We start from the raw sequence: 14,645 nt of genomic DNA on the forward strand, positions 1-14,645 counted from the left end.
CAACACGTGGGGTACAATTATTTTCCTCTTTTACAGATGATGAAACCAAGGCAGAGAGGTAACTGTCCCCAAATTAGCCAATTAATATCTGATAGAAACCTCCTGCCTTTGCCTCTTGAGTAGCTGGGATTATAGTCAAGAGCCATGATGCTCAGCAATGCTGTTATTATTTTTTTTTGGGGGGGGGGGCGTGGGTACCGGGGATTGAACTCAGGGGCACTCAACCACTGAGCCACATCCCCAGCCCTATTTTGTATTTCATTTAGAGACAGGGTCTCAGATGCTTAACACCTCCACATTGCTGAGGCTGGCTTTGAACTCATGATCCTCCTGTCTCAGCCTCCCAGGCTGCTGCAATTACAAGGTGTGCACCACCACACCCAGCAATACTATTATTGTTTAATAAATAGAATATTTTCAGAAAAAGAAGTGGCAAGTTAACTAGTTGAGCACAACAATATAGAGAAAATTCAACAACTGAGGAAAAGCACTTTGAAAGAGCCCATGAGGGCAGGGAGGGTTGCAAGCCCTGCCAAGCACCTGGTACACAGGCTGGAGCCAGGGCCCAGTGAAAACTCATTAGTTGTGAAAGCTTGAACAAGGGTTGTAGCTCAATGATAAAGCATGTGCTTAGCATGTATGAAGCCCTGGATTCAATCCCCAGCGCACACACACACAAAAAAGGTATGTAAAAGCTCTAGTTTCCTCTGAGCTGGCTCTAGAGGATGAAAGGCAAGACGAAGGCCAGGGCAACAATGGGGAGGGGATAGGAAGGCAGTACAGAAATGACAAGAAAAAACTGGAGGAAGGAGGAGGCTAGGAAGGGCTGAAAACATCTGCAAAATGAAAGGGCAGAGTTCACATCTAGGAAGGAGACAGCCGTTTTGCTCACATCAGTTCTCACAGCCCCCCGCCAGGCCCAGCCAAGGCTAGGGCTTGAAAAATGCTTCCTACTAATTACTGAGTGTTTCAGGATATCATGTTTGCTTTGCTAAGTTTAAACTATCTGAAAAGTGTAGAAGACATCTTTTGGGGTTTCTACCTAAAAACAATTCTCCCTTGTTTGAGAACTGTGCTTTTCCAGCCCCACCCACTAGTTATAGGGTGGGGAGGGTTAGTACATAGGTCCCACTTCTTGGGTTTTAGGCAGGCAATGACAGCAGAGGTGGGGACTGGATCTGAGGTTGGACATGGCCCTTCTCGAAGGATCTATATTGGGACTAGGAGATTCTAGCTTCAGCTAAGCACAATGGCACACACTTATAATCCCAGCAATGAGAGAAGCTGAGGCAGGAGAATCACAAGTTTGAGGTCAGCCTGGGCAATGTAGTGAGACCCTGTTTCAAAATAAAAAGGGTTGAGAAGATAGCTAGGTGGTAAAGCACCCTGGGCTCAATCCCCAGTACTGCAAAAAAGAAAGAGAGATTCTAGCATCAGGCTAAGGTAATCTCCTAACCAGAAGATTAAACACGTGGAAGCTGCACAAGGGCACCTTTCACCACGTGGGTAATACAAGGTGGTCTACAAGGCATGGAAAAAGATGCAGTGATTAAAAGAACTAAGAGTAACAGCTGGAGAGAGACACCTTGGCTCCTGATGGCTCCCATTTCCTAATTTTAGGACTTCTGAGGCCTTGGGAATCAAAATGTTATAAATTTCTTTTTTAAACTTACTTTGGTTTGATTTGGTTCCTTTCTGCTAATCAGGATCCTCCCTAATACAAACGGCACCCTTGGACAATTCTGCAGCAAGAACTGTTTCTTTTTGTTATCTTCAGCTCTCACCATCCCCTTTCCCACCACTGAACTTTAGCTACTTGCCTCTTTAGCTCTCATACTGGTCATCTGTTAAAATGATATTTTACCCATACAAAGACATTTTTACAAAGAAAAAGCAAACAATTCCACAAAATTAGAAAAATGGCCTAAAGTTAATCTAAATATGAGCTGCTGAGAACTCAGAATGCTTCCCATGGAAACAGCTCTTTTAGCTCACAAGTCCAATTCATCTACAATGTTATAAAACATTTCGAGTCATTCCTCTTCTCTCCCTCTCCCTGTCACCACCTGTGTGGACCTGTGTCCAAGCCACTCTCACCTAGATTGCTGCAACAGCCCCCTAGCTGGTTTCCTATTTTTCCTTTAACCCCCTTACAATCCACAAAGCAGTGAAGACCTTCCAAAAACAAAAATCAGGCCATGATAATGTCTGTTTGAAACCTCCTAATGGCTTTCCATGCTGTTCAGAATAAAATCTCAACACCTTATGTGGCCTACAAGTCCTTGCATGATGTAGCCTCTGCTTTTCTGTCCAACTTTTCCCATCTTGCACTAAACTCTAGTTACCTTGGCCTAGATAAAGCTAAACTTGTCCCAGCCTCAGTGCCACTGCCAGCTGTTCCTCTGCCTGCTCCTTCTTTTCTTAACTTCTCCCAGGCTCCTTCCATCTCATCCTTCATATTCCAGATTCCAGATCTTTTCCTCAAAGACTGATTCTGTCCAAAGTAAGTACTCCCTCCATTACTCTGCATCACAACATCCTGTTTCTTTGTCATGGCTTTATCCCTGCTGGAGGTTATTTAGTGCATCCGTTTGCCCCTTTCCCCACTAGTATGCTACTTCATGAGAGCAGGGACCCCAAATGTCTTATTCTCTATGGTATCCATGAAACCTACAATACTGCAAATAGCGATAACTCAATATTGATGAAATCATGAACAAAATACTTTATAACTGCAATTAAAAGTTAGAGAAAACAAGCCAAGTGCAGTGGTGCATGCCTGTAATCCCAGGCTAATGGACACTGAGGTAGGAAGATCACATGTTCAAGGCTGGCCTGGGTTAGACCTTGTCTCAAAATAAAAATAAACACATAAATAAAAAGATGTAGCTTGGTGGCAGAGCACCCCTGGATTCAACCCTCAGTACTGAAAAAATAAATAAATAAAAGAGAAAACAAAAACACTACAATGCCTATAAAGGAAAGAGAAAACTAAATTAAATAAATATTTTGAACACAGCACCACCAGTGATAACAAAATCTTGCCCACTTAATATGAACTGAGGACTGCACTAAATGTTTTACATCCAGTTTGTTTAATTCTCACTATAGTCCCACAGGAGAGTACTAACTTCATGGACATAGAAGGAAATGAGGCTCAAAGATGCCCGGGGGCCTTATAACTACTTGGCAGTAGAACTGAGGCTCTTCATCCACCCCTGGAGGATCATTTTCCCCTTTTTTGTGTGTCTGAAAATATCCTTATTTTCCCTCATGTGAGTACCACTTGGGGGTTAGTATACAGAATTGTAGGCTAGAAGTCATCTTCCCTCAGATGGCACAGATCTGCACCATTACCTTCTGGTCAGTAGTTTTGCTATTAGGCATGTGCTGCCATCAGGATTCTGACTCCCCCTGTGCAGCCTCAGTGGGATCTACTCTTTACCCCCACCCCGTGTTCTGAGATTTTACAGAAATACACTTGGTGTGTGCTATAGTTTGGATTTTTAATGTCCCCAAAGACCCATGCACTGATGGCTTGGTTGCCAGTCTAGCAAACTGTCTAGTATTACTTGCTCAAAAATTACAAATCTGGGACTGGGATTGTAGCTCAGTGTTGGAGTGCTTGCCTAGTATGTATGAGGCACTGTTCAACCCTCTGCAATGCATAAAAATAAATAAATAAAATAAAGGTATCGTGTCCATCTACAACTAAAGTAATACTAATAATAATAACTCTAATCTACCTTGTCTTCTGTTTTCTTTTTGAAACTCACATTAGTCAGATACTAGATTTCCTAAACTGCTTCTCTTAATTGTATCTGTTCTCCCCTTTTCTCCACCTCTGAATTTTTGTTCTAATTTCTATAAGATTTCCTCAACTTTTCCCATACCTTTTTTTTTCTCCCCCCCCCTTTTTTTTTTTTTTTTTTTTTTTTGCGGTGCTGGGGATCGAACCCAGGGACTCGTGCTTGCAACGCAAGCACACTGCTGACTGAGCTATCTCCCCAGCCCCCCATACCTTTTTTCTGGTTATTATATTTTTGATTTCTAAGAGTTTCATCTTACTCTGTTGATTTTATTCACATTCTGTTCTAATATCATAGATGTAGTCTCTCTGAAGATAATAATTATGGTTATCCAACAGTATCTGTGGGTGATTGGTTCTAAGACCTACCACAAATCCCAAAATCTGAGGATGTTCAAATCTCTCACATAAAATAGTATAATCTATGCACACCCTCCCATACACTTTATATCGTTCTACACTACTTATAACCTATATTATACCTAGTGTAATGTAAATGCGATGTAAATAATTGTCATGCTGTATTGTTTCAAGAAAAATGACAAGGAAAAAAAGCCTGTACGTGTTCAGTACAGACACATTTTTTTCCCCGAATATTTTTACTTGAGGTTAGATGAATCCATGGATGTGGAACCCATGGAATTCAGAGCCAACTGTATAGGTTTTTTTGTTTGGGTTTTAAGATTTCTTCTGGTCCTTCAATTGTCATCCATTTTTTCTGAGTTCCATTTAAATTTTTGTTTGTATGGGCCTGTCCTTCACGTTGGAAGTTTTCCTCTGGGATGTCTGGCCAGGGCCTTTGAGTCAATGCTCACATTTAATGAGGCATGTCAGGGCTGACAGGAGCTCTTTGTGTAAGAGCAGAGCTTATCTACACCTAAGTGTACAGAAATGGGCAGGGGTGGGGATGCCTGTCTTGCTGGATTCCCAAACATGAACTTGTACATCTTTTCTTTAAGTCAGTTCTTCTAAATAGGTGTCAACCAAATTCTGCCTAGTAGGTAATCTTGGCTGGCTGCCATCATTCTGGGAGTGGGCTGGGGAGGGGATGGGTTTTCAGTATGGCATTGCACCTCCATCCTGTGCTTGTGTCTCAAAGTCTGGAGCTTCTCCAGTTAAGTTGCTCCAGAAAATAAAAGTTTGCTTCTTCTGTTAGGGTGGGCGAAGAGTAGTCATTTGGATGTACATTTAAGGGAATTGAGGAGTCCAGAGATTTTCAATAAAAAGCCCCGTTTTCAGCACTACCCACTTACCTCCACCTTCAAATGAACTTTTAGCTCTAATTCCTGAGCCTTCTGGAGCTATAGAAGATGAGTCTGCTCCTCTTTGTCAGTTACCCCTCTACAGGCCTGAAGGTTTCAAGTTTTTCTGTTCTGTTAAAATAGTTCTCTCATTCATCTGCTTTCTCTTTTAAAAACATATTTACATCTTTTATTATCTCTTATCTCCTCTCCTATTCTCCTTTGACTTTGTGGGTTTATCCCTTTTATTCTTCTGCTACTAAAGTTTAAGGAGAAAGTGAAGATAATACATCAATCTATCATTTCAATCAGTATTTAGGTGTCACTTCTCACCACCCTTCAATTGTTCATTTATCATCACTAACATAATTCTGGTTGCCAGTGGTTATATTTTAATTCACAAAAGAAAGAAAGAAAAGATGTTTTTTTCCAAGACATCTGGTCAAGAGTTAGAAGAATAAAGAGTAAAGAAGTAAGAGTGACATTTAAAGAGGTCATACACATCCAATGAGAGCAGAGAACATGCAGCACATGAACAACCACGCTATCACTAGTCAAACCAGGTATAGGGTAAAGCTTGGCATGGTCTGAGTTGCTAGAAGGGTTAAAAGAGGAGGTGCAGCTTCCTGCACTCACCATCAGGTGGAACTGTTGGCCTAGGACAGCTTTGTGTCTGGTATGCAGCCAATGGGTAGGAAAGGAAGAAAGTCACCTGTAGGGTGTTTGTATCTGTGAGTCAGTCACAAGGCTACCTTAGAAGATGGCTTCCAGGATGTATTGTATTGAAGAATTGTTATTTGACAAGAATGATACACTAGGAAAACCCACAGGACAGATACCATAACCATGTTAGCTGATCCCAAACCTAGAATTCTCCAGACCTTCTGGATCAGAATTTCTAAGAATAGAGCCCCTGGAATCCATTTTTAGTGAATTTCCCAGCAATTCTGATGTATAATTAAGTGTGTAAACTATGGAACAAAAATGCACTCCCAAAGTGATTCTGTATATTTTTAAACAATCAAACACATTTGAATAGTTGGGGAGTGGCTAACCCCTCCCTGCTGACAAACAATCTATCCTCCAAATATTAATAGTTAATTCCTTGGCTTTAGTACTTTTTAAACACTGTTTTGCTTATGACAGGTGGAGATTTATGTGTTCAAATTATATTCTTCCTACATAGCAAAATGCCTTTTCTTTCTTTTGTTAAAATTAATATCACTGTTAGAGCAATTTTAGGTTTACAGTAAAGCAGTACAGATAGTGCAGAAATAGAATATCTCTTGGGAGCTGGAGATGTAGTTCAATAGTATAGCATCTAACTAGCATGCATAAGGCCCTAGGTTCAATTCCCCAGCACAGCTTTAAAAAAAAAAAAAAAAAACACAGCTCATACCGTTCTTGAACAGCTTTGGAGTAAGCCCCAGCATTCAGTGTTTTTCTGATCAAGTCACAGATGTGAGAGCTCTCTCCTGGGCACCGAGGGAGTCCAAAAACACCTACAACAGCAAAAGATAAATATCTATTCCTTCAACAATCTTGTCCTGGATCTAATATGTGCAAGGCACTGGGAGAAGAAAAATAAACAAAGGCCAGACCTTAATCTCATTAATTTATCCCTCAAAAAAGTGAGGCACCAAGAACTAATAGTATAACCAGGTTCATCCTGGTGCTCTTATGAATTGGATCTGAAATGCACCCCGCCCACCACAAATCTCATGTGTTAGGCAATACAGCAATGTTCCGAGGTGAAAAGACTGGATCATAAGGGCTCTGACTTCATCGGTAGATTAATCTATGTGATGGATTGATAATTTGAATAAGACAACTTGGTAGTAACAACAGGCAGGGGGGCAAGACTGGAGGAACCAGGTCATCAAGGGCATGGCCAATACCCCTTCCTGTCTGTTTCTGCTCTCTAGCTGCCATGAGCTGAGCAGTATTCCTTTGCCATGCCATTCTGCCAAGATGTTTCTGCCTGAGAGTCAGCCAACCATGGACTGAGACTTCTGAAACTATGAGCCAAAATAAACTTTTCCTTCTCTAAGTTGTTCTTGTCAGTTATTTTGATAATAGTGATAAAAGGCTGATGAATGCACACTCCCACACCCTCTCTGGCCTAAAGACCTCTGCACCTGCTCTGCCCTGGAGGGTGTGCTGCTTCTGCACTCCACCACAGGGCTAGACTCATTTGCATCTCTCAGGTCTTAACTTACAGATATCAACTATCCACCATCCACTATCTGAAGTGGTGCCTGTTCCCATTCTCTTTCCCTCCTCCAGTTATACTTTTATCATCAGCATCTTCATCAAAACTTTTTTTGGAGGGAAAAGGTACTGGGGATTTAACCAGGGGCAAGTTACCACTGAGCCACATCTCCTGCCCTTTTTATTTTTTATTTTGAGACAGAGTCTCACTAAGTTGCTTAGGGCCTTGCTAAGTTGCTGAGGCTGGCCTTCTATTTACCATCTTCCTGCCTCAGTCTCCCAAGCTGCTGGGATTACAGGTGTGTATGCCCCTGTGCACAGCCACCAATAACTTTTTTAAGTACCAAGCTTAGTTCTAAAGCATATATAATCATTCCTTGGTATCCATGGGGAACTGCTTCCAGGACTCTCCTGAGGACACCAAAATCCATGGATGTTTATGTCCCATTTATAAAACTGTGTAGTATTTGCATATAACCTTATATATATTCTCCCATATATTTTATTTTAAAAAAGGTTTGGGGGAGTGCTAGAAAAGGAACCCAAGGTCTTGCATACTAAGCACACCCTATAACACCAAGTTATGTTCCTAGATTCCCTATAGACTATAAATCATCTCAATTTATAGATTACTTATAATACATAAAATGATGTAAATGCTATGCAAATAGTTGTTATATTGTTTAGAGAAAAATGACAAGAAAAAATTCTGTACATGTACAGTACAGATGCAATTTTTTTCCCAAGTATTTCCAATCCACAGTTGTTTGGATTCACAGATCTGGAGCCCATGGATCCAGAGGGGCAACTGTGTTAATAATAATTAATCTTCCCCGTGACCCTCTGGAATACACATCCTTTTTGCCCCATATCACAGAGAGAAAACAGAGGTTGCACACCTTGTCCAAGGTCACACAACACTGGCTACAACAAGGAGTCTGGCACAGGTGGCTTGACTCCAGAGCCCCTCCATAAATATTTGTTGAATGAATGATAAAAATGTTTTTACCAACTTGTGTGTGTGTAATTCTTATACTTTTGAAAAGTATTTTACTACCTACCATTTTACTTCATTCTCTGAAAAATTCCCAGAAGGTGAAAAAAGCCTTATTTAGTTTACCCCATCTGTGAAAGGAACCTAAGATACATTGACGTGCCCATGAGTAACATTTAATGTGGTGAGTCCAGCTTTTCTGAGTACATGAAGAACTCTCCTGTTCCTGTACTATACCAACTAACAGCTACATCCATCAGAACAGAGATAAAATTCTATTCCAAAGTCATATCCTTCCCCCAAAATATTAATTCTAACCTGATATTTTTCAAAGGTTTTAATCTCTACTGTTAAATTTATAACCAAAAAAAAACTTATACATTTTTTTTTTTTTTTTTGCTTAAGCCCAAATTTAATAGCACAGCATCAAAGTCAGAAAACAAGAAAACAAGAAAAGTCACTATATTTTCCTAACTTCTTAACTGCCACTTGCCATGTGGCTGCAACCTTCTCACCTGCACGTCACATCGGTTAAATCAGAGAGCAATAAATGGCAACCTAGTGGTTCACCTGTATAACTGGGCTCTGGATCCTAAGTCTCTTCCTATTTCCTCACCAGTGCTGGCTAGTTTGTCACATGCCACAAAAACAAGATTTTACAAGGATGGCTGACTTATTGCGCAAATAGAGCTGCTAGATTTTTTTTAAAACCAAGTGGTCATGTGGGTTAGAGCAGAGAAAGAAGGAAATAAAGCAGTCAAAGTTACCTTGATGTTGTCCCCCAACTGAGATCAGATTGATCATGGGAGGTGATGGGCATCTCTGAGCCACTGCCCTCCTGGGGGTAAAAAATATGGGGGGGGGTTATCAATGCTGGCAGAAGAAAATGTATCATCAACAGTCAGCATCAACAGATTAAGCTACACTGTGCCCCACCCAAAACTGTTATTAGACTTTCCTGTACCAGGGTTAAATACAAATCTTTTTTTTTTTTTTTTTTAATAGAAAGTAAATTAGGTTCCCATGTTCTTACATGGCAACATTTCAGAATAATTTTCCTTCTAAGATAGGGAAGGATCCCAAAAGAATTAGAGGGAGTGATTTATCTGAATAAAAGAAAAAAATCAATTCCACAAAAGTAGCAATACATAACAGAGAGGGACTTACAGAAATTGGCCTCCCTGGGAGAATCCCATAGCATTGTAGCCTTGCTGCAGTTTAGGATCTTTAGCAAGAATCTGGCATACTGTCGTTACTTGGGAATTGACATTCAAGAAGAAGCTGTTCTCCACATCCTAAAAGAGGAGTCACAGACAAGTGAAAGGATGGGACTGAAGCAACCACCAGCACCTTCTCCAAGAGGTGATCTCAAGTTGGCAACTTCACACCAGCCATCCAGAGTGGAGGTGTTCTTGTACAATTTGATGCTGAAAATGCAACGTGAAGCATTCTAACACCACATTCCACGAAATCAGTCAGCAAACACTGAAGGAAGAGAGCAGCAAAGGGCCTTACCTCTATCATGGTCTTTCCAATCTCTAAAGATAAGACGTAAATTCCAGGTATTTTCTTCTCAACCATTTTTTTAATAGCACCCATGCTTAAGGGATTACAACAGCTGTCTCCTAGCCAACAAAAACAATGATGGAAACTCATGAATCAAAATCAATTCATTTTTTAAAACTTTTGTGCCTCAAAGGGCATTATCAAGAATATGAAAAGGAAACATACAGAATGGGAAGAAATATTTGCAAGACATCTATCTAAGTTGGATGTCCAGAATATATAATGAATCTTTAAAATAAAACAATGTAATTTTTAAAATGGGAAAAGGCCAGGCATGGTGGCAACATGGTTGTAATCCCAGCAACTTCAGGACGCTGAGGCAGGAAGATCACAAGCTCAAGGACAGCCTCAGCAATTTAGCAAGAACTTGTTTTAAAATAAAAAATAAAAAGGGCAGGGGACTATGTAAATTTATGATTACACAAATGGTATGCCTTTACGCCATGTACAAACAGAGAAACAACATGTATCCCATTTGTTTACAAAAAAAAAAAAAAAAAAAAAAAAAAGGGCAGGGGATGTAGCTCAGTGATAGAGCAGTCATGGGTTCAATCCCTAGTACTATAAACACACACACACACACACACACACACACACACACACACACACACACAGGAAAGGACTCAGACATTTCTCCAAATAAGATATTAAAATGGGCAACAACAGACATCATTGATCATTAAGGAAATTCAAATCAAAACAACAATGAAGTACAACTTCATACTCATCTAGATTGCTTTAATAACAACTTTTTTAAAAAATGTAAAGTAAGTGTTGTCAAGGATATAGAGAAATAGGAACTCTCGTACACTACTGGTGGAAATGTAATAATAAAGCCACTTGTGAAAAAGTTTGGCAATCTCTCAAAAACATAAACATACAATTACCAAATGACCCAGCAATTCCAACTCCTAAATATATACCCAAGAGAAATGAAAACATACATTGATACAGAAACTTGCATACAAATGTTTACAGTAGGGTTATTGGTAATAGTCAAAAGGTGGAAACAAGCCAAATGTCCATCTATGCATATTCTTTTTTGAGGGGGAGGCACCAGGGATTAAACACAGGGCACTAGCCCACTGCATCACATCCCTAGCCCTTTTCATTTTTTGAGGCAGGGTCTCACTTAATTGCTTTGGGCCTTGCTAAGTTGCTGAGGCTGGCTGTGAACTTGCAATCCTCCTGCCTCAGCCTCCCAAACTGCTGGGATTACAGGGGTGCACCAACACACACAGACTGGAATATTCATTTGATGGAATATTATTCAGTCATAAAAAGGAATAAAGTATTGACATATGCTACAACTTAAATGAACCTCAAATACATTATGCTAAATAAAATAAGCCCAACACAAAGGTCACACATCCTGTGATTCCTTTTATACACTGTATCCAGAATAGGCAACTCCATAGAGACAGAAAGCAGGCTGTAGGTTATCGGTTGTGGTAGAAGGGGAAGTGAAATAATTACTTAATGGCTGGCATGTTGAAAAATTTTGAAACTAGAGAGAAGTGGCATTTGTATGACACTGTGAATACATTAAATACCATTGAGTGCTATACTTTTAAATGGTTAACTTTATGTTATATGAATTTCACCTTAATAAAAAATTAAAAGAATATTTTTTTGCATTGCATCTGTTTATCAAATAACACACTTCAAAAGCCTGTACGATATAATTGAGACACTAAATTTACAATTGAAAACTAAGCAGAGGTACATATTCCCCCTTCCTTACCATAGGGAACATTTTGGGTGAAAAGAGACAAAGATTTCTCTACAGAGTCAAGATCAGAGTAAGGCAAGTGAAGCACCTAACACAAAATTTAAGGGGGTGCTCACTCTCACCTTGAACGAGCTGACCCTGAACTTGTACAAACTTGAAAGCAAGAGCTTCCTTAAATTTGCGTTCTAGCTGCTTCCTGACTCATCCTAGTCCCAGACTTGTTTCTCTTCCCATTAAGGATCCAAAACTAAGAACCAAAGAAAACTGAATAGAGAAGTGGACTGAGGTTATTTCCCATTTTGCACTTAATCATTCCACTTTCAATCTTAGAAGAAACTTAAGAACTAGTTTAAAGAAGAAAAACTATGGCCTGGAGAATCTATTTCTCTCCCAGCAACATTCATCACACTGAACTGTTACTATTGGCTACTAAATTGCCTCCCAGTGGACTGAATGCAAGCACTGGAAGAGAGGGAGGGTGTATCTTGTGTCTTCTTTTAACCTCACTGTAGTAGCTTCTAGCCTGAAACAGTCTGTTTGCCTACTCTAATTCCTTTCTGAATGTATTTTTAATCCATTCCCCCAAAACTGTCTTTGTCAAGATCATGAATGATCTTCACACTGTTAAATACAATAACCAATTCCAGCCCTGATCATACTTACAGTTTCAATCAACAACATGTGATACAGTTGACTACTCCCTTCGTCTTGAAACATTTTCTTCACTTTCTGGAACACTGCACTGTCCTGACTTCTTCTACCTTGTCTCCTTTGCTAGTTCCCCCTCATCTCCTCTACCCACAAAGGCTTCAGTGTTTCAGGGTTCAGTATCCTGCCTACACTCACTCCCTAAGTGATCTCACACAGTTTCAAGGATTTAAATGCCAGTCAGACGCTGAAGGCTCCCAAATGAAATCTCCAATCAATATCCCTCACCTCCACTCAATACTCATATGCCTCCATAACATCTCCTGGTTGTATAACAAGGATCTCACATTTAGATAAGTCCAAAACAGATTTTTTTTTTGGGGGGGGGGTACTGGGAATTGAACTCAGGGGCACTCAACCACTGAGTTACATCCCCAGTCCTTTTTTGTATTTTATTTAGAGTCAGGTTCTCACTGAGTTGCTTTAGCGCCCCACTGTTGCTGAGGCTGGCTTTGAACTCAAGATCCTCCTGCCTCAGTCTCCCAAGTCACTGGGATCACAGGTGTGTACCACCTCCCCTGGCTCAAAACCAGATTCTTGATTGTTCCCCATCCTCAACCTACAGGCTCCCCCACCTCGGTGAAATGACAACTTTAGCTGGGTGTGGTGGCATATTCCTGTAATCCCAGCCGCTCAGTAGGCCAAGGCAGGAGGATCACAAGTTCAAAACCAGCCTTGGCAACTCAGCAACTCATCAAGACCCTAAGCAACTTAGTGAGACCCTGTCTCAAAATAAAAAAGAAAAAGAAGAAAGAGCTGAGGATATTGCTCTGTGGTTAAATGCCCCTTGGTTCAATCCCCAGTACTGGGGTGGAGGGCAGGGAGACAACTTTATCCTTCCAGTTGTTCTGGCCAAGTTTGTGTTAATCTCTGACCCCTTTCTTTCTCTCTTATGTCAAATCTAAATCCCAAAGGTTCCATCTTCAAAACAGACCCGTACTTTGAACACTTCCAGCATCTCTACTGTTACTAAATTGCTCCAATCCACCATCATCTTTTAAGTTACTGCAATAATAGCTTAACTTGTTTCCCTGCAACTATGCATAAGCCCAAGTCTTCTCTCAATAGAGTAACTTCAGTTAAAGTATAAGTCAGATCATATCACCCATATGTCCAAAAGCATCTCACTCTAGCCAAAGTCCCCTTGCTCACTCAGTTCCAGCCACACTCATCTGAATGCTGTTCCTTGCACATACTGGACATAATTCTGCCTCAGGATCTTTGTATTTGCTGTTCCTTCTACCAGAAATCCAAGTGACATCTTCTCTCACCCACTTCTGGTCTCGAATCCTTTCCTGACTTGCTTTATAAAATTACACGATCCCACCTTCCGTCTCTATCCTTCTTCCCACTTTGGTTTTCTCCATTGTACTTATTACCATTTGACATGTTAATGTTTTACTTATTTATTCCTTTACAAGCTGTCTCTCCCACTGGAAAGTAGGGTTCAAAAGGGCAAAGATTCAGTTTGTTTCATTCATTGCCGTATCCTTTGTGCGTAGCAGATGCTCGCTAATATGTTGGATGTATAATGTAGTGCCTAACGAATTTCGGTTCAATGTGTGAACGAGTAAGAGCAGAGATGTGCCGCTCGGGTAGGCAGGACCAACAAGCCTGACCAAGTTCAAGATGCTGCACGCTGAGCCACTGCTGCAAGGATGAACAAGGGCAGCGTGAGACCCCGCCGCAGTACCAGCTATGAGCGCTCGCTACCAGACAGCCCCTTCCCTTCTCCCAGTGCAGAGCAGCTCCCCAAATCCTTAAACGGACGGGTGCTGTGGAATCACTGTCCTCGCCCTCCACACCCTCATTTAGCAGACGCGAACCTGAACTGGGAGAGTCGCCAAAGCCTTTGACGCTCTCCTCACTGACTCACCCATCCCATGCCAGATCACCAGCGGCAGCGGCGCCGGCGGCTCGAGATGCCCCAGCGCCCGGGCAGCGCAGGACCAGGGCAGCAGGGCGACAGCCAAGAGCCACAAGGAGCCGGGCGCCGCCATCTTGGCTGTCACATGACCGCGGGCGCGCGGCGCCGGGAACCGCACTCCGGCCTGGGCGGAGCCGGCCGCGGGCTGCGCGGGGCCCTACGCTGCCGCGCGGAGGGTGCCTGCGGACAGTTCCCGGCGACCACGCCCCCGCCAGGGTTCCGCGGCCACCACCATAAGCAAAACGATTGCTAACGTTTGTTCAGCGCTTACTGAATATACCAGGCACCCCGCTTTACAGCCTTTCACTGGTTTAATCCTCATAACGCTATACACTTCTTCCCATTTTACAGGTAAGAACACTGAGGCCCTGGGAAGTTGGGTAAGATGCCAAGATCACAGAGATAGCAGCAAATTGGTGGGGTCCAACGTCGTTCCTCTTTACCATTGCACCGCACTG

At 41.6% G+C, this 14,645-nt stretch overlaps 1 protein-coding gene across 2 annotated transcripts in view; it reads right to left on the reverse strand.

Moving 5' to 3' along the window:
* The window catches only part of PPT1 (palmitoyl-protein thioesterase 1), a 25,128-nt gene extending 10,834 nt beyond the window's left edge, over positions 1 to 14,294 (reverse strand). For both annotated transcript variants that reach the window (XM_079113723.1, XM_079113722.1), the window contains exons 1-5: positions 14,137 to 14,294; positions 9,770 to 9,879; positions 9,422 to 9,549; positions 9,022 to 9,092; positions 6,449 to 6,551 (exon numbers count right to left, since the gene is read on the reverse strand). In XM_079113723.1, the coding sequence (XP_078969849.1) occupies positions 6,449 to 6,551; positions 9,022 to 9,092; positions 9,422 to 9,549; positions 9,770 to 9,879; positions 14,137 to 14,260 (536 nt within the window). In that variant the 5' untranslated portion in view covers positions 14,261 to 14,294. The remainder of the gene's footprint in view (positions 1 to 6,448; positions 6,552 to 9,021; positions 9,093 to 9,421; positions 9,550 to 9,769; positions 9,880 to 14,136) is intronic.
* Positions 14,295 to 14,645: the final 351 nt, after the last annotated feature.

The sequence above is a fragment of the Sciurus vulgaris genome, assembly GCF_902686455.1.
Source record: "Sciurus vulgaris genome assembly, chromosome: 1".
NCBI classification, from domain to species: domain Eukaryota; kingdom Metazoa; phylum Chordata; class Mammalia; order Rodentia; family Sciuridae; genus Sciurus; species Sciurus vulgaris.